Raw genomic sequence first — 26,876 nt, 5'->3', positions numbered from 1 at the left:
CTTTGTCAGATTAGAAATCTGTCGTCCTGAGTTACCATCTTTAATGGTAAAATAAAGGGTTCTTTTGTTGTGTTTCTCTTCAGCAGATCGCTATCTTCTTCACACCTGACAATCTGACAGCAGTCTGGTGTAGTCAGTCCTATGTCTCAGCACACTAGTGCCGGTTTGGAAAAAAAATCTTGTTAAAAGTTGGGATAAGAGTTAACAGAAATCATATTAATTGACTATTGAAAGGGTTAATTCTAGTAATGACACAGCTGTTATCTCTTTGTGAAATTTAAAATAAGCTCTCACCTTTGTGGTTTTGCAGGTTTCAGGTATGACAACAGCACCCTGCCTCTCTGAGCATGGTGAGACCAATTATGCAAGACAGTAATTTTGATGGTGTCACTTGTTGACATTTAATAATCCCAACAAATCGGCAGGTGCAAAAATGAGCACATAAGCATTGCATAGAAAATTATTTTCCATTTATTTCATTGTCTAGGAGCATCTGTAGTCAGTAGTGTAGTACTAAGCTGAGCACAACAGTCAGTGTATCATCAAGAGAAAAACAGGAAAACAAAAGGAATTGGTACAGAGACTTGTAAAGAAATGGTGACTGAAAGAAGTTGAAGAAAACATAAGAAAAGAATATACTGAACCCAAACAGGAAAGAATTAATAGGACTTACATTGTACAGAAATGGTTTATCACATATTGATTTTTTTCAACAATGTTACATATTCAGCTTGATGAAAAATATTATTACCTGAATATTATTGTTGAATATATGGAAAAAAATATTATTCCAGGTCCCTCAGTTATCAACATTGTGCAGAAAAGGCTTTAAATGGACTCCTATGAATAAAATAGACAATGCTTGTAAGTGTGAGGAAGGTGGTATTTGTCAAATGTGCATAATTTGTCCAAACAAACTTAGTAATATGAACTGATAAAACCACAAATTTCTAAACCACCATGCCCATGAACTGCAAGTCATAGTCTAGACCTTTATTTTATGTACTGCTGGAATTGTCAGCCATTTCTGGGTAAATTGCAGCAATTTTCAATGTCTCAAAAGACTAATTTGTGACACAACAAAATGTGCATACAGCTATATGGAAAACTACATTTTGGAAACACAAATACAGACTTAAATCTTCAGTAGTCTTTCTCATATATACCAGTTTTCTGTGATATTACTGTGCAAAGCATCTTAAATTACATAAAAAAATTAAACAATTGTTAAAACACAATAGTTTACATATGTGGAATTTTGCTTCTATGAAAGTCTTCTGTACCAAGAAGTTATATCTTTGAGCAGAATAAGCTTTTTATGTGGACCATTAAATCAAACAGAGCAGTGTTGCTATATTCAAACCAAATGAGAAACTGAATGGAATGTGTGTTACTGAAAGAGCAAAAAACCTGAGATATGATTCTGCTTTATGCCTCACTGGCACCACATCATTTCACCCCAACAGCCTAAATGTCTTGTATCTGTATTTGAGGCGGCAAGGGAGAAAGTGAAAAAAGTAGAAATGCGCATTCAGTAAATGACTATAGCATCCTCATCACACCTCTGCTCAAAGCTACTACTCTACCAGCTAAAGTATTACAGTCAGTTCACATTTCTCAATTGCTTTTCTGTATTTAAATGTGGCATCATCTGAAAATATGTTTTTTCCAAATGTTAAACGTATGGATTGTTTGGAATTTTACATCTGAAAAATCTAGTCAAATAGACAGTTGTTTTCTGAAGTATCCATTACTCTGTTCAATGATACACAGAAGTTGTCGAGTCGCTTGCAATTGAAGCAATCTGGCCTGCCAATCACACAAGCCTTGAGAGCAGTGTTTCAGCCATTATGTGAAAATATGACATCAGACTAGTTACATCAACAGGCTTCTCAACAGACGAATACCTCTGAAGCCATAGATGTCAGTCTAAGAGGTGCCTTTGCTTTTAACTATTTACCTAAATTGCAGACAGCATTAATTTTCCTCCCTTTTGGTTACTGACAGCTGGTGGTTATCTAAACATGCAGAAATGCAATTCTTCCTAGATACATTTGTATCCTGACATAGACTACTACAATACTTGGTATTTTTCCTTACAATCTCAGTTATCTAAATACCATTCCCTTTTGATTTACAGTGTTTCATTTGTGGCACTCTTTTTGACCAGAAAGTGCTCTACACACCATCCTCAAGTTCCAAATGATTAAATCCTACCTTTGACTGAAAAGGATCAATGATATTTGCTGGTAGACAGTGTTGATAAATGAGGGCCCAGGACTCTTATCTGTGCTATTATTATGTAAGTCAAAGATTAAAAGTCTGCTTTCAAATGTTATGTTTGACTAGGTCATACACACAACACAGAACAAAGAAAGGTCACAGAAATACATCACAGACATGTAGGTTTGGGCTCTCCTCCCACTGACACAGCTCATCAGTGGTTCTGTTCCTCTTGGCCCAGCTGGTATCTGAGTTGCAGCAGTGGGCCTAAGAAAAGAACAGCATACCACAGAAGGTGGTCTTCTTATTTTTCCTCACTGGCCACTTATTTGTATGAAGATAACTGACTGCTAGGCTTGTTAAACCTATGCAGGAAGATATCATCTTCACCTTTGGGCATTTTATCACCTATTTCTGCAGCTGACTTCTTCCCTGTCCCAGGACCACTAATTTTCAGCTACCATCCTGTCAGCCTCTTGAGGAGCAGTCACACATACCCTGACACAGGCACTGGCAGAATCCATAGACCAGGCACACTGTCAGGCTTGATGGCACTAAGCTAACACATACAATGCCCAGAGTCACTCTCTGAACCACCAACAAGTAGATTCCTAGAGGCAGTGAGCCAAAGTATAAGAAACCCAGCAGCCAGACCAGAATGCGCGGGACATGATTACAGAACTTGGACAGGGCGTCTTGATCTGCCAGCCCATTGGAGCCTATCGATACCGAGTCCAGGCTCGGCTCAGCATATGCATCAGAGCTGCCATTTTGGCTCGGGGAGTGCTGTGAGTCCCTCTGCACCTCCATTATAGTGATGACCAGGCAGTTGGAGGAGTCATGAGATGGGCTGGAGGAGGAGAAACTCTTTGGAGTCAGGACCACCTCTCTGTTCTGGTCGGAGCTCCAGGATTTATCCCGCATTGCCAAGCGGGACATGATGTTAACATCGTCAGGCAGGGCTGAAACCTCAAACTCTGTAATCTCACTTTGGTGTCGGCAAAAGGGGCAGGAGATGCACCCTGCACTGTCTGCAATGTCCAGGATCTTAATGAGGCAGCGGGCGCAGACCCGGTGTAGGCAGTCCAGGATCTTAGGTTTCCGGTTGTGGACATTGTAGCGCTGGTAACAGATTTTGCACTCTAATTCCTCTGGAGGAGGACAGTCCTTCTCTTCTAACTCAGTCTGAGGACAGCTCATCTTCAAGTCATGTTCTGGGGAGACGAATATATAGAGATTGGGAAAAAAGAGTTAGATATATAGATAATTTTCACATGTGACTTAACTCAGATGTAATAAAAATGAGGACGTTTCAGACTACAGTCTCTTGTGTATCTACAGTATGCCCAGCAGGAAAATGTCACACTGCTTTCTTATCTGGCGGCTTTGCCTGTGCACCTGCTGGTCATGAATGATTTATGGTTTGGGAGTTGGATCAGGGTGTCATCCCAGTGCCCTTTGTGGCAAAGCAGAGGCCAGTAGTGCGATTGATCTTTAGAGCGAATTGGTTGGGTGAGCTGCTCCTTTAACACTTTTTGTTGACTCAATGTTTTCGTATTGAACACTCTGTTGTTGCAGTTCTCAAATTAAATCCCCAGACCTTGAACTGAAGGTCTCACATTGTTACTTTTGCTTTTTCTTTTATTTATTCAATTTCCCTCGAATTGTATAACAGCCCTGTTTAGCTTTTTGATTGACCTGTTAGGAGACAGAACTATAGAGCAATGTAATTTGTTAAATGACAAAATGATTATGTTTGTTGGCATTGATCTGTGCCTCCTGAATTATTCAAGAGGTCAAGTGCTGAAAAATTAAAATCATTATTACAAAACTGTAAAAACAAAAAAAGAACACAATAAACAGGTAGGCGACGGTTGGCATCTGTTAAGTGACTCTAACTCATTCATACTTTAAAAATGACTTAGTAGGACACCCATGGCCAGCAGCTATATTGCAATCAGTTTTTTTTAGATTTTTAAGATTTTTACAATTAATCAAAGAAAGTGTTATTATTTTTCAGAGTATTACAAATTCTATCCCAGCTATAATCTGAATATACAGTAAGTCATTGTCAAATACATTGTATGCTTTACATCAACCACTTACTCACCCATCACATGTAAAGACAAGCATAAACTATTATCTGGTGAAAAGACTGTTATCAAGCAAAAAGTTAAGCCAGCGCGCAAGTGCCGAAAACTGCAGTTCCTCAAATGTCCACTTGAGGCCTGTTCCAAAAGCTAGTCAGTCATAACAAATTAAAATATGATAGTCAGTTTTACAGAAGAAATAAACGTGTGCAGCCGAGGGTTTTTCAGTAATTCCAGGGTAGAAAACTAAGAGTTGTAGAGGTCACTGGAAACTCAAGACTGCATGATCTGTACAAGTGTATGTAAACTATTGTTTTGTCAAGACAACAACTTGAGCTTTGGTTTGCCAGAATATATGGGGAGACAAAAATGCTTGAAAGCAACTGAACTAGCATTGCTTTGAAAAATTCAACGTGTAACAATGCAACTGAAAAAGATATTATATGAAGCACAATGCATATGTCATTCCACAAACATTCAGTTGTAAAATAATAACTACTACAGATCACTTTTCAGCACCACATTTTTGTTACATGCATTCCAAAATACATTTTAACCATAATGGGGTCTCTGAGAACTAATCTCCAGAGGCTTGGCTTGAAAGTCATTTTATTCTTTATATAAGCAAAAATAACACTCTTGTGTTTTCTAGAATGTCCCTAAGTGTTGTGACGTATGTGTGATCACACAAAAGGCACTGAATTATTTGACAGCAGATGTGTAATTCTCAGAACACCAGTTTATATTCCATATAAACATGAAACATATTGACCTGGGACCTGGATGAGAAGTACTCTGCTACCGTTGCATTAACATTAAGCATGGCCCAGCGGCGATGCTGGTTGTGTTAGTGCTTTGGTGTGCTGTGCCACAGATGTATCCCAATGGTAATCAACTTGGTGTTGATAAAAGATTGTTCCTTCATACTATGCCATCGTACTTTATATTTAATTACCTTTTTTGAAAGGTCCCATTTTGTGCCTCTGAATGAAAGTCTTGCATGTCCCCACTATGTCCCTTTCAGTGTTCAGCTCAAAATACTGCAGAGGTGGTTTAGCCCTCTTCTGAACGGACTGCTTCACCATCTGGAGGTCTAAATACAGTTGAGCTGCTGCTGTACACACTCTCTTTCTGAAGACTCTCTCTGCACAGTTAACATCAAAGCAGCTAGCATAGATGAAAATTAGTATGAGACCAAGACAACCTGTTCATTTTTTTTTTAAAGTACTTTATTTGCATCTTGGGAGCTATTCAATTCTGTGCGTGTAAGTTCCTCTCTAAGTGATCATTTTCCATGGAAATATGGTGGTTTTGTCAGATAATAGCTCTTAAGTGAATCCCAGTTAACATGTAGTCTGTATTTCAATTACTATTTCATACACAGTTTGTTCTCTAACATTGTTTACTGGGAATTCGACTGGATTAAAATGCAGTATATATGTTGTCGTGTCATATTTTTTGGGTGCGATATGCTAAAAGTGAAAGATGATATAATTATGACAAATGCTATTAAACTGAAGAATAGACTTATGATGTGTATATAAACTACATAATAATGGAGGTTCTATTAATCATTGATGTTTTGATTATGTGTCCGTGGAGGACACACACACACACACACACACACACACACACACACACACACACACACACACACACACAGCTGAAAGATCATAAGGTAAAACATATTTTTGGCGTAAAGACAGATCACAGGGTTTTTAGAAAATGATATATGGAGTACTCAAAACATAATGGTGTAACCTTAAGGCAATATAACTTTTAAAAGAAGTGTATAAGAAACTTAAAAATACATAAAGGTATAATATACATGAAATCTGTTACAAAATAATAGGGGTAAAATGTGCAGGGAGGTTGAGGCAAAGTCTGAACATGTCTGGGTATATTCTCTGTAAAACATGACCCAATGATAACCTAATGTGCATGTCCTCTGTAGGGTATGACCTAATGGTGAAATATGATAACCTGTTGTCAAGATCTGACCAATAGATTTAGAAAAGTATAATGGTGTCAAAACTGTCTCTCTAAAAATATGCCCTATAAAGAAAAACTAAAAGTAACAATGTGAGACCTCCATTCAAGGTCTGGGGATTTAATTTGTGGAAAAATAACCAACTCTCACAACACAAAAGACGATGCACAGCTTAGCATCTCTGTTTTTTCTTGGGGTTACAAATCACTTTCTAAGAACTGCTCCTGGATTTTTTGTCGACAGTAAATCCTGCTGCCCTTGAATGCTGACTTCTGGTGTTTTTTGAAGATCTTTAAAGAAGCTTTTTAGACATTTGAACACAATCAAGACTCTGGCCCATGATTTGAGACTTAGCTTCCACAGTGTGAGCATAGAGAGCAGGAGAGAAGCAAGCTGATATACACAGCACTGAGTTTAGGTGGCATGGAAGCACATCAGGGAACAATTAACACAGTAACCCACTCAGTCCTTACTGATAGGTTTCAAACCGCTTCTGAATGTCTCTTAGCTTTTCAATGCCTATTGAGCTGGGACCTGTGGACATGCGATCAAAGCAGTAAAGTTAGCAACATTAGCTGTGTAATGCACTATCACTAAGGATTTTTCCATAAGTGTCTTCATATTTTCACTCCCTCTATCTTACAGGAGAAAAAGAATTATCTTGTCAAACAAGAATAGTGAAGACAGTCTTGTATGTCAATGAGTCAATACAGATTTTGGAACCTCTTATTGTTTTATCATGTAGTTATATGTAGTTATATTTGTTTATCAGCCCTCTGCTATATTCCCGGTCTAGTAAAATTGAATGACATAAGAAACTCTCACTGTCATGCATACAGTTGTTATTGCAGTTCCACTTGCATGTACAGATTAGGAACATATTTATTTTTTTATTCTCTCTTTCCTGAAATATAGCTTACACGAAAGGATGAAATATGTATCATTATTTCATACAGGTAAAAGACATACACTTTTGCACTTTTAAGTGAATAATTGCCAGTTGTTCTTGTCATGGCATTATGTTAGTAGGCAGCTGTGTGTGTGCTCCAGAACCTTGTCTGTGAAAAAGCTCATGGCTTAGGTGGATTGCACTGTCAGCTGTGCCAGGAGCAATTGACAGCATGGGGCTAATGACCAGATACTGTGTCTGTGGCTGAGTTAACAGATGCATTACTAGCAACAGTGACTCGACTCCTGTTTATGACGGAATGTCTAATAGTACATGAAGATGTTGCAATCGGTGTGCTTTAACCTCTTTGAACTCTTTGGGCTTCATGGGGTTCTGGGATTGGTGCCGCAGCCTTTACAAAATTTCCGTCTGGGGATTAATAAAGTCTGTCTAAGTCTATGCCATGCACCTTGCATGTCATGTTGAGGTTAGACATCACGATGGGTATATTCTACCTGCAATAGCACAATGACATTTTTTCTCCTAGAAAACTGCTTGAGTCTACTCTTGAGCAATCATCACCTCTGGTCTATGAGAATAGGGATTTGCCCTGGAGGAGCACTTCAGAGCAAGTGGTGGTAGCACCTGGAAATAGCCAATCAGATCAGGCAGTGGTTCAGTGGTTTTTAACTGACCTTTTTACAGCCAAGGAGGAATAGTGCCCCAGTATTCCATGTGTGCCAGCAATAGCCCTTAATGGATGCCGACATGTTTACTAACACAGTGTCTTCTTAGAGTGTGCTTTATATATACACTTTCCAAAGGCAGGAATGTAATGTCTTCGTAGGGTAGGAACTCTTCGCCTAGGGATGGCCTGAAACATATAAGCAGCCTGACACAACCAACACATAAAAATGTGAATAGATTAAGTCTTTTAAAACTTGTAGATAATAATACTACTATATCATCTATTCATTCATATCGTAGCTTTTTTCTTTACAGCATTATTTCCTGTAATATCTAACATGTTTGACTCATATGATGCATTGTAATACAGGCATTATTATCTTAGAATTTGATAGATACATGAATATATAATCAACGCTAGTTATTTGAGGCAGTCAACCTTGGGTGCTTGCCTTGGTTCATCAGGTCTGACAGTGGTTTATTCTGGACAGAGTGCTGAGATTATCAATTTGCCTCCATCCATGCCTGAAGTAATGTCTAAATTGGTTATAGTGTTGTGTAAGGTTCAACCAAACTGATTCTGGTCCGAACTAACAAGTTGAAATTTCCACATATTTGCTTTTGGGTAAGTGAAGAGAGTTCAGGACCTGAAGTGTTCATCTCCAGTGTAGGAGACAGCTACTCAGTGACATCATTGCCATGCACTTTTAAAACATTTCAGGCTTGTTTGAACCTATTTGTACTGTGAGGATACATTCAACAGCCACGAGAAAGTGTTGACACAGACATCCTGCATATACTAAATCATCAGTCCTTTGATTATTAATGTCTTTCAAGATGGTGGCAGATGTCACCATCTGTCATGCATTCTGTCATGTACTTCCTGAACGTGGCAAACCTTCACAAAAAATTCCAAAAATCGTAGTTGCAATTACTGTCTACCCCTTGTTACCTCTTGCTTTACTTCTATACTTGGCCATTAACAAGTCCCCCTCCCATCATCAAAATGCTATATAAAGAAAAGCCAGTCATTCATTCATTCATGACCATGAAATATAGATTGAATAGGTGGATGTTGCATTGGCAATTGCCCAGTAGGCCTCTCTGTGACTTGCTGACTGTTTAATATTTCAAGCACCAGTCTATTGCGTTAAAAAGCCTTCTGAAACATGTGGGAAAGATGTCAGAAAAAAGAAGCTCTTGCTACATCAATCCCAGGAGCAGAACCACACAGTTTTTCCTTAAAGTCCTAGACAAATAAATGTACAAAAAGAGCACAGCACTCAGATTGTGCAATAAAAACTGAAGCTCCACGTTATGCAATATGCAGCATGAACTTGGGGTTACGGTTGTTTGAAAGGCCACCCTTTAGAGTTAACATTAAAAACAAACATTGAGCTTTTTTTTTTACCAAACAAAGTGTGTATTACTGAGGTGTAACAAGACATTTTGAGGAACATGGCAAAGACACTGACCCAGATCCTAATATGATCGAGCATTTGAGAGATGTTTTTAGTTCTTTATCTGCTGCCAGATTCTCCATTTCTCAATCTTGCAAGTGTTTTCAGCTGATATAAGGAGACATCGGCATTAGTACATACCCCTACACCTAGGTGATGAGCTTAGTTAGTCAGTGAGCCTAGGTTTGGCTCACTCATACAAAACAATCCTCTAAGGTTTGTCATGCTGTCCTTTGACCAGATAGAGAGAAAAAGCAGACTGCTTACTCAGTTTTCTTTCTGAAACATGTTACAAACACAGGAAACATTACAAAATACACAAGTATAGCAGGGTTTACAACCAATATCTGCAGTCAACAAAGTGAACAAACAACAAAACTTTACATTCTGTTTCGGTATTTGCTTTTGTAGAGAAAATGTGCTTCTGTTTTGTCTGTCTATTTGCTGTGGGGCTTTATTTTAAGTTGCAGTACATAGCTGCAGCTCTCAGCGTCACCGTAAATGCAAACATTTATTTAGAGTGGGTTCTGTCTGCTTTAAATTCTGTGTTGAAGGAGCTCATAGACATTCCTCAATATCCAGTGGTACTGTAAAACATCCCAAATAGCTGTGAACTGTCTCCCACGAAACAGCTCTGCTTCATGTCCTGGATACTGTTGTTAATGTAGCTGCTGAGGTAGTTAACTAGCTGGTACAACTGTGGACAGAGGGAGGATAGAAAGGTACAAAAGGATTTGCGTAGTTAATCAAGGTTACATTGTCATTGTTTTTTGTTGAAGTTTTGTTTCCTGTTTTTGTCTTTAAAGTGCACCTCCCATGTGTTTCTTAGTGTTTACCTTTTCCTTGCTTCTACTGTGCTTCCTTGACTGTTGTGTCTGTTCCGTCTTACTCCGTTTTATTTTAAAGTTACTCACCTTGTGTATCTCCAGTGTTTTTGCTAATTCCCTGACTGTGTCTCTCCTGCCTTTCTGATTGTCTGCCATGCTCACATTGGTTTCACCTACGTGTAAATCCCCAATTAGTTCTCTGTGTGTTTGCAGTGGTGTTTGTCCCTCTTTTAACTGTTTGTTTGGGATCTCAGCCCAGGTTACTTGCCTGTATTTGTCTTCAGTGTTTTTCCTTGTGCTTTCTTTAGGTTTTAGGTAACATACTTTCTTGAACCAAAACCCTCCCAGCCAACTTGATTTTAAAGCTTATTACTCCACCAAGGCATGCGGCAGAGTTATGTGATGATCGGCATATGTTTGTCTGTCTGTGCGCAGCATTACTCAAAAACGGAATAATGGATTTGGATGAAATAGTCAGGGAAGGTCAGAAATGACACAAGGACCACCTCACTAGATTTTGGTAGTGATGTGGCTCATAGTCTGGATCTATGGATTTGTTAAGGATTTCCATATCATTGCGAGATACCAGCACGGCATCACTGTAACTATGACAACAAGTGAACGCGACTCAATTCCCACCACCTGCTACATATTTAGGCCACGTGATTCGGTATCCATACATAACGTGCACATGCAGAACACACTCCTGTGCTCAGCGCAAGGTCATTGTGTTTGTGGGTACATCTAGATTAAATAGCCACATTCTATGCTGCCGTAATTTCTGATCATCAGTAACTACTAAAAAAAATTCTGCATTTCTACAAAAATTTGCTGCATTTCTTACAATGCCATGTGGGGGAATGAACCGTCTTGGTGGAGTACTGCGCTCTCTGAGTGCTTTTCGTGTTTTTGATTTTGCAACCTGCTTTTCTCTCTGCTGTATGCTATATTGAAGTCCTTCTTAGAATTAAATTACAACATAATGTGACTTTCCACTGCAGGACCTAAGAGTTCAGAGTTATAGGAATGGCTCTATAATCGGCCATTTTACCTGTTTTGTTTCCATTGCAGTGTAGAATTCAACAGCTTTGACTGTGAATTAAACGCAGAATGTGCCAAAACAGCAATAAATAGTTGCTAGACCTAACTCCAGTTCAACGAGCAAGTCAGAAACGGAGCAATGGCAGTTTGCTGTGTTAGCCTATATGGTGAATTTTACATCGAAGATGGTGATGGTCTTTGAGAGGAGAAGAGTGCTGCTCAATGAGGACATTGAGAGGGTAGCAAAATGGTGCTTGTTGTCTGGAGCACAAGAAACTTCTTGTGATCCAATCAACATTTGTCTTCTCTGAGATTAACCAATCAGCATCAAAACCTACACAGCAGTTTTTCAAGGCCATTTAGAAGTACCAAGCCTGGAGTAACTACTTTTTCCTCCCATGAGAACAGCCCTGAAAGAGTTTCTACAGGGGCAATCTTTGCAGTCGAAGCATGCATAAATGGTTTAGGCCACCCTAATATGGCCTGCAAGTTCCTGCAGTAAATAGATAAGGGGACAAAAGAGGAAATGCAGCGATAACTTCTTACTATTTGCAATGATTATTAAATAATAGTGTAACTAAATATCAAATCAGTCTCTCTTGTCTACTTGTCAGTATTTCACATAAGTAATGAAATGGAGAACTGCTTCCTAGTATGCTCTGGCTAACTGATTGATTGACTGGTGTACTTACTGATAGTCTAACTAACTGGCAGACATACTGACAGGTCAACTTACTGATTAATTGTTCTGTAAGGTAAATATGTTGAATTTGAAAGGTCTACCATTGATTTGAAAATGGCAAATGAGGCTTATCACAGGAGAGGTTGACATTTGTGAGTGACATTTGACATTTGTAGGCATCACAGTCCTTGAATGGATGAAATAGTTTTCCTGCTTCTACCATATTACTTTAGGGATCCAATTACAATTTACAGCAGCATACATAGGGCTACTCTTATAATAGAATTTTCAGGGCAATGGATAAAATGTTGAAACTGAGAAATTTGGATGAGCTGAGTGGTAAAATGATTAGGGAAACTACTTTTTAAACAGACAGTGTGACTTCATGCAAAGATACAGAGGTCCAGATTTAGTAAACATCTCAGGAATGTTTGTTCTTTAGGCACACAAACAGCAAGCTGAATTTATCTGAATTCCAAGTCAGATTTAATCAGAAATGTGCATTTTTGTCCTATATACATTTGATTTGGCTGTCACACATCATGATTTTCATACAGCTAGACTGTACTAATAAAGCCACAGTTTGATTCCAATTCAGTCTGGCATGACAGTAACAAAAAAATATTACATCACATAATAAAATAAATGTGCATCCCATATAATTAAAATACAGTAGAAAAGGTTCAGGATTTTTCATCAGACATTGCTCAAAGTGAAAAATACATATATTGCACCCAGTGCAACTGCAGTGTAAACTCGACAATGACAATAATGACTCTCTCATCCCTAGCATAGTCATTGACTATCTTTTGATATTTCTCTTTCATGTTTCTTGAAAACCACTTAACCAAAGTAGTTGACGGTCACTGCACTTTCCTGGGTTCACAACAATACAGCTGCCAAGTATGAAGACCATCAGATGAACGATGTCAAGGAAAGAAGGAACAAACACGCACACATACAGGCTCTTTCATTTACTTGTCATGATGAGCAAAGAAGGAGCCATGTGATGGTGTCATGGTGTTTGTTTCGGGAGGAAGTGGGGTGGTTTGGTCACTAAAACACCGGATTTTAAAAGAGTTTGTTTCTCGTGTCCTCAATGTTGTTTTCATGACCATGATCACTCCATAACCTTAACTACATGGTTATTATTGTAACCATGACACTGCTCTTCTAACCTCTGTCATTTTAATCCAAATCATAGTGTTTGCCTACCCTTAACTAAGTATCCTTCCAATGATTTTTCCTGCAACTTAAACAATTGAGTTTTGTTCCTAAACAAAACTGTAACCAAAGTGTTGTCACATCGCAAAACCAACTTATTAGACGTATTGGATCAGAAAACACATTGTTCTAATGGACGTTCAAATTTACATATGCTGTTGTTTAGGTTGGAGGTTTTGTGGGTCACAACCACATGTACCTCTGCCTTTGCATCCCCATCAGCTCCAGTCATGCTGTTTATTAGATGATCCTGAGCTCTCATACAAGGTCAGACCAGTGGGCAGTTTTACCACAGGGACCATTAGCAATGTGTCACATAAAATTAGTTTTCTATGAATGTCTACCAGTAACAAGTCCATATTTTTAAAAGCAAAAAGTGCTGTGATCAACAGGTCATATCATTTAATGGAAAAGACTTTAATCTGCAAGATAAAAGCCAAGTCCAATCTGCCTTATATAAAAATCCGTGCAATACTGAGCTCTAGACACTTTATTGGATCTGCACCTTTACAGCCAAACTTACATCTGTCAATACTCTGCACAGACCCTGGCAACATGAATTAGATCAAAAGCTGTGTTCACTTGCATTTATAGAATGTATTATGGAGAAATGGTAGATCTGTGCTGTCTTTGAAATAGTACAACTGACTTTTGCTTTTAGCTGGTTGGTACTGCTTGGTGTGTTTTTATTTACAGTTTGACTTTCTCCAATTTCACTGTCAAGGTTATTTCATTTGGTTAATGTGCCAAAGGTTTCCACTATATTGCAGAACTGCATGATTAAGCTGTGGTAAACTGAAACTAAAACATAAAATTAAATCGAGCCAGTGCATTGGAGTCTACCTCTCACAATTTTTCTGCCAGATTTATAGCACATGTAATGCGTCACACACAAAAAAAACAAAAACACTGAAGTACCCAGCTATTCCTAAACTTATCACTGGTCACATGTACTGTGTGTGTGTGTGTGCGTGTGTGTGCGTGTGCCCGTGTCACACACGCAGTTCCCTTCTTTCAGCTTTGACCTTTGCTGTCAGAATATCTGCTTGGTGATGCTTTTCTAAATTATGTCATTGATCCAGAGGATTATGTTTATGCTGCTATTGGCAGAGCTTTCATTTTTGTTTGCTACAATTAAGTGTAATAACAGATCACTTTTTTGGTAAACGTCCTCTGTTTTGTAATGATTTGATACATAGAAGCATCATTTACGTTGCCTATGTGCACTCATTTGAACTTTGCCTTTGCTGACGATATTTGCCAGCACTTAACATGTAGAGTATAATGGTATTTGAAGGTGTGCTTTTACATCTGAATAAATCTGTATTAATAATTGTACTACATTACAAGCAAACAAGATCCCATTGCAAGATGGAAGTGATCCCATTGCAAGATGGAAGTGATCCCATCTTGCAATGGGATCACTCCAGCAGTCCCATGACTACTCAGTAGTAATTCATTTTCCACATCGGTATGATATGGTAGCAAACATGAGATGTGCTCTAAATGATATGAAACACTCAAACAGCACAACTCGAATTGTTGCCATTTATCAAGAAGTTGACAAAATTGTACTGAGCAATTAGATCTATTAGCATAAATGATAGTTTGACAAAGGTTCAAGTGTGTATTAAAACAATAGTTAGGTGCTTGTATGAAGCAATGCTTCAGGCTGGTAAAACTTGGAACACAGTAACACCACTACAGAACCTTTTTAACGTCATGTTTCTCAGCTAAATAGTCATGTGGTATTTATTATTAGTGCAAAGATGTACTCAGTCTTGTTTGATAGAACAGTGGGTAGCCGTGCTTCATCAGCTGGGTTGCTACATTATTTTAAATAATGTTAAAAAATCCATTGTGTCCTCCCTCCTCTACATTTTGCACACTTTTGAGCTACTGTCATTTTACCTAATATTCAGACAATTTTCCCCAATATTCATCTCTGACAGAGACAGCTTTGGAGATCTAAAATGATGCATCTAACCCAAATAATATTTTGTTAGAGTCACATTTGTTAAACTGTGTTTTATTATAGGCAGCGAATAATTAATGTCCAGATATGTGGCTCAGTTGTCGAAACTCCCAGCCTCAAGTGCAAGTATTAAGGAAAGTCTAAGGCATGGAGAAAATACAGACCAGGGTGGAATCTGCTGGCACGATAACAGAGATCCTATAATCTTCAAATAAGCTTGTGCTAATAGGATGTGTAAGCAGCAACTGAACAAAGACAAGGTAATTGGCTGTATGCATAATATGAAATTAATTGAATAAAACTGTAGTTTTAAGTAAGGGTTGCCATCAGTCAAATGATGTAAGGAAGCTGCATAAGGGTGCATTTAAACATATAATCTCAGCAGTTAGCTTGTCCCTTTTGTCAGACATTGTCAAATAAAGGTGGGTTTAAGCTTCTCTCAGGGTGCTCTAGAATCAGGCAGAAGAATGCATTTAAGTCCTCTATTGAATATAATCTGTTGATCACAAAATATTTTTTGCCTGAAGTATTTATATTTAAATCACTTTATGTCCTCTGATGTGATTTAGAGCAGCTGTAACTGTGATTGGCTTTACTGCTGTATATTGCAATATGTAGATTACAGTCCTCTATTTAATTCATATTGATATGCAATCTTTATAATGGAAAAACTATAATTGTGCCTGTGTAAGTCAGTACCTCCATCATTGCTGCAGAACCTACTCTGTGACGGCATTGTTGAAACATAAATCGATTTTAAGAAGTCAGCACAGAGTTTGTCATTCTTATGCTTTATCTGATCATGCCATGATTCCAGAAGTCCAGTAGAACCACCAATAGGCCTTTGAATGGCATGGGATGGTTGATTTGCACTATTTATTCATGACAAGGAGGCCTTGGGTTTGAATCTTTCTGAAGTTTTGGTGTCTGCCTGGGCTCACCTGTCTTTATGCTGGTTTACTGAGGGGACCAGTTTCTCCCCATTTCAGAAGACTGAGCTGAAACCGCTTTCACTGTGGTTGTTGATGGTGCTTTCATGCTTTCCACGCTAAACGTTGTCATGTTAGTAGTCATAGTCATGCTGCCACTGCACATCCATGTCGAATTCCTGCAACCAATTGCCTGTCAGCTTAAAGCTTGATGTATAGCCCTGCATTGAATCTACACAGACCCGACTCCGCAGCATACACAAGTGGTCAACACTGTTGTGAGCATTTATACTTATGTGCTGGTGTGTCTGTGTCATTCTGCAATTACATCACCAAGATGCTAGCTAGTGGTAGGGTTTCTACGCCACACTGCTGAGTTTCTTTGTTTACTTCAATCAATGGTGACTAACAGGGAGCACATCTTGTTTGAGTTAAAGCAGATAAATGTTACTTTTACTGAAATCTTTGCAATGCAGAGACAAATGACATATGTTGCACCACTGCTCTGCTGTTTATCCAGGTTCAGCAGCTCACAGCCATCACCCCTGATTAAAGTATTATATTTTAATGGGGCTCACTGTTGTCAGATGTAGCTGGTAAAGGCATATTCACAGCATGGGAACACAGCTGTGACAATATGCTTGGTTTTGAAGTGTTTCTAACAAAATGAAGGCAATGTATTTCTCCTGTTTTCTGAGCTTATCTGCTGAACGCAGTTAAACCACTGCCATGAAAAGCGATATAAAAATCTGATTAGCCTAATTCTCTTTTGAGCAAGGCAACAGGAATCCAATTTGCTCTGAGGCTACAAACTGTTATATGTAGTGATAGTAAAAATTTCAGACACAGCAATATATGTTATCTGTGTGCTGCAGGAGTGCACCAGGACAAGACATTGATACTTTTTTCTCCCATTGTAGTGTTTGTTGCTGAGTCCAATAAGTGTATCAAATGGGCCCTATTGAAATAGGTTCAGAGGAGTCACCAGCTGCAGTCAATTATAATCCCTCATGAGAAATAAAGAGACCATGCCACTAAGAAAATCTGATTAACACAGCTGTCTACATCACCAAATACTGATATTTCAAGTTGCTGCATGTATATTTTTGATCCAGCAGATTTGGTCATACTTCCAGGAGACCTATAATAAATCTGTGAATGAACCAAAATGCATGATTTTGTTTTGAGTTTTTCGTGACAACTTCCATGATATACATAGTCTTTAAAGTTTGTGTAAACTTTTGTTCACACTTGTATCTAACTAGCCAAGCACTTGTAAATCATTGGTACACCATGAATTTTCTACTTGACATAGAGTCTGGTCCATTCCAGCTATTTGCATTGCTTTACCATCCAAGACGATATTTTACAATAGGACCAAGGTGAAACCCCCACACACACATGTGCCAGTTAACTTACTTGTCACCAGAATCATTTGTGACATTGACTCTAAATTGAGCAGATGTTTGTGACACACCTGAGCAGGGGAGCTTGGTTAATCAATGACTTGTGGGACATGTTGTCTTCCCAGCTCTTTTCCAAAGAAGGTGAGTGTGATGTTGAGTGTTTTTGTGCTACAGGCAGATATGATCTTAAACCCTCCTTCTCTGAACCTTACGGATCTTCTCTATTTATTCACACTAACCCCACAGTTTTATTTTTGCAATTTTAAGCCAACCTCAAACAAACCTCTATACACCTGTGGACTCTATATACTGAAAGAACTCTGCACTACAAAGATCAGAGATGTTTGGCCATAGTGCATGACAGCAGAGTTAAGTGAGAAGAGGCAAATCAGACCTTAACCTTGACAGTTTCATGCTACACAACAGTGGCGAAGAAGGAGTAATGTCATAACCTTTAACCTTTACTAAGCCCAGAAACGTTAGCTGACCAACAGTAAATTCTTTTTTCAGCACTCTCCAGCCCTCTCCCTGATGAGATCCAATAGGAGATGGCAGTATGATTTTATTTTTCTAATGTTCTGTGGTTAACCACTTGAAACAAGCAACTACAACCACAGATTTTCTCTATTAGCCTTTGGCAGTTTAAAAATTGCAACCACAGCTCCCTTTTAGGAGAATATGCAGTAATTTACTTTTTATTTCAGTCACAACACTTGGCTTCACTGTATGCCTACAACAGGCTGCACTGTATGCTGCACTTTTTCCTCACTATACTCCCATCACCTTGTTTCCTATTAGATACATTGGAGTAGACAGAATATGGTCTCATCTAGTTGAATTCTGCTTGCCCTATAGAACTGCTTTGTTACCTCTCCTGGGTTTTTCTTTGCTAATGACACGTGATGGCCTAGTTGAGTAGAAAAGGTTAATTTGTTTAAACATTTAATGATGCTCTATAGCTGCTAGAATGCAATTATTACTGCAGGGAATTTAAACAGCATTTGATTTTGTGAATGAATGGATTGGATGAAAGGGCGTGATGTTGTTAGTGAGGTTGTAAGGTGTTAATTAAAATAACGGCAGGTTGGCAGATGAAAGGAGAAGAGGGTGTATACACAGCAGCTTTTTAACTCCAGCCACAGATTTACCACATGGTCAGACTGTAGCTGTTGCTGGCAGCAGCACAAGTCGTATTTCAGCAGAAGGAAGGACATATGGCAGTGCTGATACATGGTTGGCATTGAGCAGGTGGTAAGACTCAACAGATAAACTTCAGCTGGCTTTGCATATGGACAGACAAAAGAACTGGCCATTCTAGAAAATTAATGGTGCAAAACCTATAAGCAAGTTCAAGTAAACCTGTGTGCTGCTTGTCTCTGCAACACATAGATCAGGGAAGCAAGTTATTGCTACATCAGTCTAAGACCACTTGCCTGACATTGTGTGGGACCTACTTGTGCCACCAAACAGCCCTGACTCACGGACACAGGACCTGCAGGGGTGTACTGGAGTGTTGGACAATGTACTTCAGAATCACTGTGCTGTTCCTTCGACTCCTCTGCAACCATCTCCTGTGGGAGATGTCTGTCTGCCCATTGGTCATGCTGATCAGCAGCTTCCAGCTATACTGACAGGGATGCAGTCTTGACTCAACATGGATGTAGTCTTGACTTGAAATGTTTTCAACACATCGTCTGTATGGTGCTAGGTTGATCATAATGGGACAGTCAGACATAGAACACACACCAGGTTACAATATCATCTGATCTAATTCATATTTATATTAAGTCTGTTTGTAATTCAGTGTAGGGTGAAGACGTGCTGATCATGTCCTTCTTTACAGTGCTGGAGCATCTCCTCTGTTATGTTTTCCATAAATACATTGTTTTGTTATCTTTGGGAAAGGTATCATTTCTTTTTTTAATGTCAAGGAAAAATGTTCATACTGCCTAAAATGAATTGCACTTAGAGAAATGTATGTGAAAAAGCAATGAAGTGTTAAAAAGATAATGTCAAACAAATATCTTAGCACAACTACAGTCCTCCTTAGAAACTGTTTAAATTTTTTATATTTTTTGTTATTGTGTGGAGAAGGTCAGCAGCCTCTAGGCTACAGCTGGGAGAGGGAATATATTGGTTTTGTGTTGCTGAACTCAGTTTGTTGTGAGGGCTAAATGTCACCGCTTCAGCTGGGCTGAGGCTGGTGCCCTCCTCCCTCCCTGGGGGATCAGAGACATTTTGATTCTGTGATTATAGTTCTACAACATACAACACCAGTTCCATTCATTACAGATCACATCTGGGAATTAGCGTGTGGGCTGGGCAGAGAGAACAGTCATACTTAAGGCTGAGACTCTTAACTGAGTACACAGTATATGAGAAGGCTAGATTCGCATAAGTTTCAGATGAATATTTAGATTCTGCTTGTCAGCAGGGCCTTAGAATCATCCTGCTGAGACAAGATCAGTGCCCTGCTGCTCCTTAGCACTCAAACTTTTGTTGAGTGCATCATGAATGTTTCTATAATGTGCAACACATTTTCTCTGGTATGCTACCCTGTGCCTTTGACTTTTCTTCTAGTGAGTGTGCACTTTGTATGCTGTCTGGACTGCACAGAGAATGGGTATTTAATTTCTTTATCAAACCAAAGCAAATGCATGAATACATTACAAATAAATTAGGGCTGTCAAAATTAACGCGTTAATGCAGATTAATCTCGTGCCGTGATTAATCAGATTGGCTTTTTAATGCAATTAACGCATCTGCAGCGCAGAATGACTCAAAATCCCTGAAACGTCTCCTGCAACGCATTTCGGGTATTTTAAATTTGATGGGTCGCTTCTATTTGACTGGCGCAGGTTTTCCAGTGTTTAGGGCATTACTTTATCAGCTCAAGAACCACACAGACCAATTAGGTACGAGTTCAGCCATATGGACATGCAAACAAGGTAAAAAAAAAAAAAATCTCCTGAGGTCGTCATATAGACCTTTATCGGTGCATTTAGGAAGGTTTGTTCATCGATCAGTATTGGGTTTGGCTCAGTTGCGTTCCATATGACTTTCTCAAACATGCAGAAATAAGAGTCAGAGCTCTCTTGTAAGGACAGCACAGATTTTTAGGAATTGCTTTTCAATTTCCATGACTCGCAAGTCAAAATGTCCTGTCATTGTTGCAGGTCTCTAAGTACGTCAAACAGGTGCAGGGTGGTGACTAATGACATATGCTACCACCTAATAACTACATGTTGTTCTGCAGAGAACAGTTACATCTGCAGGGTGAAGTGGACATGAATACAGTCATATTACTGGTAAAGCCTGTGTAAAACCCTTGTGCTGAACAAAGTGATGCTACATGTGTGTGCTAACAGTGATTTACTTTGTTTTAGCTATATTCATTGTGATCCCTAGCTGTGCATCCAACTGCAGTGTTACACTATCATTTTCTCTTTCTTTTGCTTGCCCACTCATACACATACTACAATCACACACACATGCCTATGCTCACAGTTATGCACCCTCTTTGTTTGTGAGGTAACAGGTCAAGTACTTAATCAGTCAGATACATTATTTGCAATGCTATGACTAACTGCTTAACTCACAGTTTGCATATCATCTGTCACACTGAAACACTGTTTCTCAATTTGTGTTCTCTTGCACACACACAATCTTTCTAGAGACAGAGCAGCATGTCTTGCATATCTTGCATTCAGTAAGCCTCATGGCTTCATTGGTAGAGTGAAAAACACAGCCTGTGAAATGTTTACAAGTTTAGAACTGTTGATGCACTAAATATATTCATTGTCTCAAACTACTAATGCTTGCTTTCTAAAGAAAAGAAAAAGGGGCTAAAAATTTTGAACATGCAAGTGTCAATTAAACAAGAGATACTGCCCGGGAAATGCTAATATTGAACAGAATCAAAATGTGTCATAAACATCGAGTGGTACCATGCAATGAACAGCAATCACTGTTACAGAATAAATGGCATCATACAGAGCTAATAATTAAGGGGAAAAGAGTCTATGTTCTGTCTGTGTCCTATAACATATTTGGCTTGTTAACCAATAAAAGCAACAACTCAATGTGTTACTCACAATTTAAAGGGTGAGATTAGTATGCAATAATAATGACGTAAAATGATATGCCAAGGGTAAGAGTGAGAGCTTGTACGACCACTACCAGTTCAAAGTTTAGACACACCTTCTCATTTAATAGTTTTGCTTTATTTTCATGACTATTTACATTGTAGATTCTCACTGAAGGCATCAAAACTATGATTAAACACATATGGAATTATGAAGTAAACAAAAAAGTGTGAAATAAGTCAAAACATGTTTCACATTTTAGATTCTTCAAAATAGCCACCCTTTTCTTTGATTGCTTCTTTGCACACTCTTGGCATTCTCTGCATGACCTTCATGAGGTAGTCACCTGAAATGGTTTTCCAGCAGTCTTGAAGGAGTTCCCAGAGATGCTGAGCACTTGTTGGCTCTTTTGCCTTCACTCTACGGTCCTTCTCAACCCAGACCATCTGGATTGGGTTTAGGTCAGATGACTGTGGAGGCCAGGTCATCTGACACAGCACTCCATCTCCCTCATTCTTGGTCAGATAGCCCTTACACAGCCTGTAGGTGTGTTTGGGGTCATTGTCCTGTTGAAAAATAAACGATGGTCTAACTAAATGCAAACTGGATGGGATGGCATGTCACTGCAGGATGCTGTGGTAACCATGCTGGTTCAGTGTGTCTTCAGTTTTGAATAAATCCCCAGCAGTGTCACCAGCAAAGCATTCCCACACCCCCACACCTCCTCCTCCATGCTTCACAGTGGGAACCATGTATGTAGAGACCATCCGTTCACCTTTTCTGCGTCGCACAAAGACACGGCGGGTTGAACCAAAGATCTCCAATTTAGACTCATCGGACCAAAGCACAGATTTCCACTGATCTAATGTCCATTCCTTGTGTTTCTTGACCCAAACAAATCCCTTCTGCTTGTTGCTTTTCATTAGTAGTGCTTTCTTAGCAGCTATTTGACCATAAAGGCCTGATTCAAGCAGTCTCCTCTGAACAGTTGATGTAGAGATGTGTCTGCTTCTAGAACTCTGTGTGGCATTTAGCTGTGCTCTAATGTGAGGTGCTGTTAACTTACAATTTCTGAGGCTGGTGACTCAGATGAACTTATCTTCAGCAGCAGAGGAGACTCTCTTCCTTTCCTAGGGCAGTTCTTATATGTGCCAGTTTTGTCGTAGCACTTGATGGTTTTTGCGACTGCACTTGGGGATGCATTCAAAGTTTTTGCAGTTTTCCAGACTGACTGACCTTCAGTTCTTGAAGTAATGATGGGCTGTCATTTCTCTGTACTTAGCTGATTGGTTCTTGCTGTAATATAGATTCTAACAGTTGTCAATTAGGAATGTGAACTGTGTACCAACCTGACTTTTGCTCAACACAACTGATGGTCCCAACCCCATTAAAAACGCAAGAAATTCCACAAATGAACCTTGACAAGACACACCTGTAAAGTGAAAACCATTTCAGGTGACTGCCTCATGAAGCTCATAGAGAGAATGCCAAGAGTGCGGAAAGCATTAATCAACGCTAAGGGTGGCTACTTTGAGGAATCTAAAATAAAAAAACATGTTTTGACTTATTTCACACTTTTTTGTTTACTACATAATTCCATATGTGTTCACTCATAGTTTTGATGCCTTTAGTGAGAATCTACAATATAAATAGTCCTGAAAACAAAGAAAAACATTAAATGAGAAGGTGTGTACGAACTTTGGACTGGTCGTGTACATTTTATTCATTCTGCTCTAACGATGTCAATGCAGTTCATAACATTTGTGGCTGATATCAGTATTTGAACAACATTATTTAATAGCTGGTATTTTCAATTTTACTATGTGTCTATTGATGGTGTGCACATTAACATCATGCAGTTGTGTGATGGTTCTGTTCATATTTGTGGTCTGTAATTATGTCTGACTGGCTTTAACAAAAAGAGTGAAAATATATGTAAATTAATGTATGCGTGTTGAATGGTAGAAAACTGCAAAAGTTGTCGTAGATGGCTTTATTTATTTCTGGACCCATATCTTAAATGTTTGCACTAAAATAGTGAAAATAGGATTAATTTATTGTGAAAGAGGTGCTATCCCATCTTTGCAACAACTTCTAGCCTTGTGGCAGATATAGCAACATGGAAATAGAATAGCCATGCAACAGTTATACTGCACCCACGTTGCACAGATTGAAAATGTGCCAGGCATGTCCTCTGTCAGTTTCCAGTCATCAGTAAACTGATCCTGGCTGTCCTTATTACCCTTGCATCAGGCCACTTAGGTTATATGTAATTACTAACACCATAATAACTTTTTCTCTCTTGATGTAGCTTTAACTTCCTTAAATTTACTTGTTTGTTTTGTCACACAGAAGCAGTACATACAAATACATATATTTAACTATTATTTGTATTTATTTTATAGTTAATTCATGATTTTTTTATTCCTATTAAATTAAATCCTTTGGGTTATTTTTCATTTTTGGTTTCTTCAATATCACTGCACACCCTCCTAAAAATACAAATAAAAAATGAAAAACATTTTAAACTCCCTTATCCATTAAAACTTTATTTTATTCCGATCAAAAATTGTCATGCTCTGAGCTCTCAAGTCTGTCTTTAGCTGTAACGTGTAATAAATGCATCTTTTAGACCTGACAAAACTCAGTCTCAAACACATGAATATGTTGAGATCAGATAACTACTGCCTGAATTATAGAAAGTGTGACATATTATTCCTTTAAAGTCATTGAGGATGTGATGAAATTCGTCCTGTCATTCCAAAGCTACGTCACAGCTAGCTTTCATAGGATTTTTTCAGAAACATGATGCTGTAGTATTTCAGCATCACTCCTTAATTACACTGAGCAGTTGTCCCACATGGACCTACTTCATGTGTTTTTGTTGGGAGAATGTGAAATGAAGCCCTCTGTTTATCTGATTGTGATTGGTTGCCCTAGGAAAAAGCATGTGGCAATTGTTGATGATTTTCTACAGTCAAAGGTTTTATATAGAGCAGCCTTATCTTAAATAGTGTGTTGCTTTCAGTTTACAATAGGCAAGAATAGATGGTTATAATGTCTGGATAATTACAACTCAGCAGTCCTCTGATCTTCTATCATAATTGCTAGATCTTATGAAAGGAGTAGAGCTTAGAACTACAGCCTGATGGGTAGATAAGACAGTAACAAATTCTGTAATGAAGTACCAGGCCCTTTGCCTAACTGCTCCTATAAGTACAATGTCACACAACCAAATCTCAGCAAGCCATCCATTCAGGAATATGTTATGTAAAGAGAAAGAGTCAAAGCAATGTGGTTTTTTTACCCTTTAGCAAGCAGACAGGGTGATAAACTCCTGTGAACACACACACAAATAAACAGGCTGATAGGAGCACACGCACTATGTCCTTATTCAGACCTTGTTTTTCTCATTTCTAACTGCAGAGCCAAGAGCAGCAACACAAACAATATCTACCCTCTATGTGTCTTTTTCTGCATTTGTATTTTTTCAGCCTCTCTTGCTCTCTCACAAGGTTTATTTCCTGGAATATTTCTTTGCTTTACTGGCCCTCCTTTTGCTTTTTTGTCATGAGCTATTCTGCATTAGCAGAGGTAAACTATTCCATATTTCCCACTTGTATGAGTGTGTATGGTGCACCACCAGCACATCTGTAAACAGTGACTTAAATATGAGTATACAAGGAAACTGTTATCTACTGATGATCTGCAGGTTTGTGTGTGTGTGTGTGTGTGTGTGTTGCTGCTTCTCACCTTGCCCCAGTGTGTGTGACTCCCCCTCCTCCACTCCACTTGTCTCTGCTGCACTGTCCTTCATGTAAATCCTCCTCTTTCATAGCAACACTCCACATCTCATTCCTGTGCGTGTGCGCGTGTGTGTGTGTGTGTGTGCAGGTGTATCGGAGGCAGGCGTCAACCAGACTGGCAGCGTTGGAGGAGGCAGCGGAGGGGAGGACAGCTTCTTACCAGAGGGAGATCCTTCACCTGCAGAGGCTGCTGAGAGAAAGACAGGAGACTGAGGAGAAACTGCTGCAGTCCAAACGGTAGGAGGGGAGAGAGAGAGAGAGGGAGGGAGAGGGAGGCAGAGGGAGGAGAGAGAGGAGGAGAAACGGTAGGAGGCAGGCTTGCAAGAAAAGGAAGGAGGATAAAGAGAGAATGTGTGAATGAGAGGAGGAGGAGAAAGACAGAGGACATGGTGTGTGTACTTAAAAAATGGGGCGCCAGGGACAGCGAGAGGCAGCAGTGTGTGTGCATGAAGGCAGAACATCAACAAAACGATTACTGACTAGAAATAGAGATGTCTAGACGAGCACATCAGTTTTAAACTAGATCCTCAAAAAAATACATCAGACTGCACATCTGATTTTAGTCCAGTTTTACCTTGTCGTTTCATTATACATTGTATAATGACAATAAAACTGATTCTGATTTATCAGCGACCAAATGTTTGGGTATAAATAGTAACAAATTGCAATACAGAAATGTGTAAGATTTTCTTTGAGGTCATTTAGGAGCGTTGAGGTTACATATTTTGTACAAAAGAGAGTATCAACAGAGTTATTTTTCAGCTTAAAAATCACAATGCATACTTCATTTGGTCCTTAGTAACGTTTACAGCTGCCCTAAGTTATATTTTTATGTTTACCATTTTTATTTTTATGTGTGAAAAGCGTTGTCGAGGCCCACTGGTGATTATCAACTGCAGTTCTTCAGCTCTATGAAGCGTTTTAACATCTTTTACCTTACTATTTTGGTTTTATAGACTGAAATGTTTCTGTTTTGTTTCGAGATGAATGGATATAGATGATTTTGAAACCATAAGTGGTCATTAATAACTGATCTACTTGTGGCTGCTATCAATATGAAAACAAAAAATATTTATCTTAAACATTTTTCCTCTTTACATTAAGAGGAAAAATGCGTCTTAATGTAATGCTTTATGAATTGCTTGCATCTCCAACACTGGTCGACTTTATTACAGATATGAATAACATAACACTGCCATCACCAACCCAAGAGGCTGTAACCTAAATCCACTTTTGAGCTGTGGCCCTGTGGAGTCGCACTGTCCACTGTGTGGCATCAGAGACAACAGAGTAGAAAAGAGAGGTGACAAATAACCACTCACAACTGAGTTTTGGGCCACGTACCCACTCCACAATATTCTCCATGCAATGCAATTATTGTTAAGTTTTCAGTATCTGAACAATAACAGTAATTCAGTGTTTACTCTTGTCTTCCAGTAATCACTGGATAATGATATATTATTCAACATTTAAACCAGCAGGCAGTGGAAAGACTATAATAACGCTACCAAATGCCACTTACCCTGCACCAAATGGCAGACATACACAGGTAGTCTGTGAAT

The 26,876-nt window shown here is 38.9% G+C and overlaps 2 protein-coding genes across 4 annotated transcripts in view; one reads left to right on the top strand and one right to left on the bottom strand.

Moving 5' to 3' along the window:
* cep89 (centrosomal protein 89) overlaps nt 1-26,876 on the top strand; it is a 61,760-nt gene that overhangs the window by 28,095 nt on the left and 6,789 nt on the right. For both annotated transcript variants that reach the window (XM_023262375.3, XM_023262376.3), the window contains exon 17: nt 25,403-25,551. In XM_023262375.3, coding sequence (XP_023118143.2) covers nt 25,403-25,551 — 149 coding nt within the window. The remainder of the gene's footprint in view (nt 1-25,402; nt 25,552-26,876) is intronic.
* Nucleotides 454-25,500, bottom strand: zgc:165481 (uncharacterized protein LOC100073327 homolog). 2 transcript variants are annotated; one of them, XM_035944507.2, is made up of 2 exons: nt 25,262-25,500; nt 454-3,437 (listed from the first exon to the last, which is right to left on the bottom strand). In XM_035944507.2, exons 1-2 carry the CDS (start codon nt 25,323-25,325, stop codon nt 2,692-2,694), a joined length of 810 nt encoding a protein of 269 aa, XP_035800400.2. In that variant the 5' UTR covers nt 25,326-25,500; the 3' UTR covers nt 454-2,691. The 2 variants fall into 2 exon arrangements, with proteins under 2 accessions (XP_035800400.2, XP_054868535.1); XM_055012560.1 differs by lacking the exon at nt 25,262-25,500 and adding an exon at nt 18,878-18,896.

This window comes from Amphiprion ocellaris, chromosome 1 (genome assembly GCF_022539595.1).
Source record: "Amphiprion ocellaris isolate individual 3 ecotype Okinawa chromosome 1, ASM2253959v1, whole genome shotgun sequence".
Classification (NCBI taxonomy): domain Eukaryota; kingdom Metazoa; phylum Chordata; class Actinopteri; family Pomacentridae; genus Amphiprion; species Amphiprion ocellaris.
This window is presented reverse-complemented; position numbering and strand designations above follow the sequence as displayed.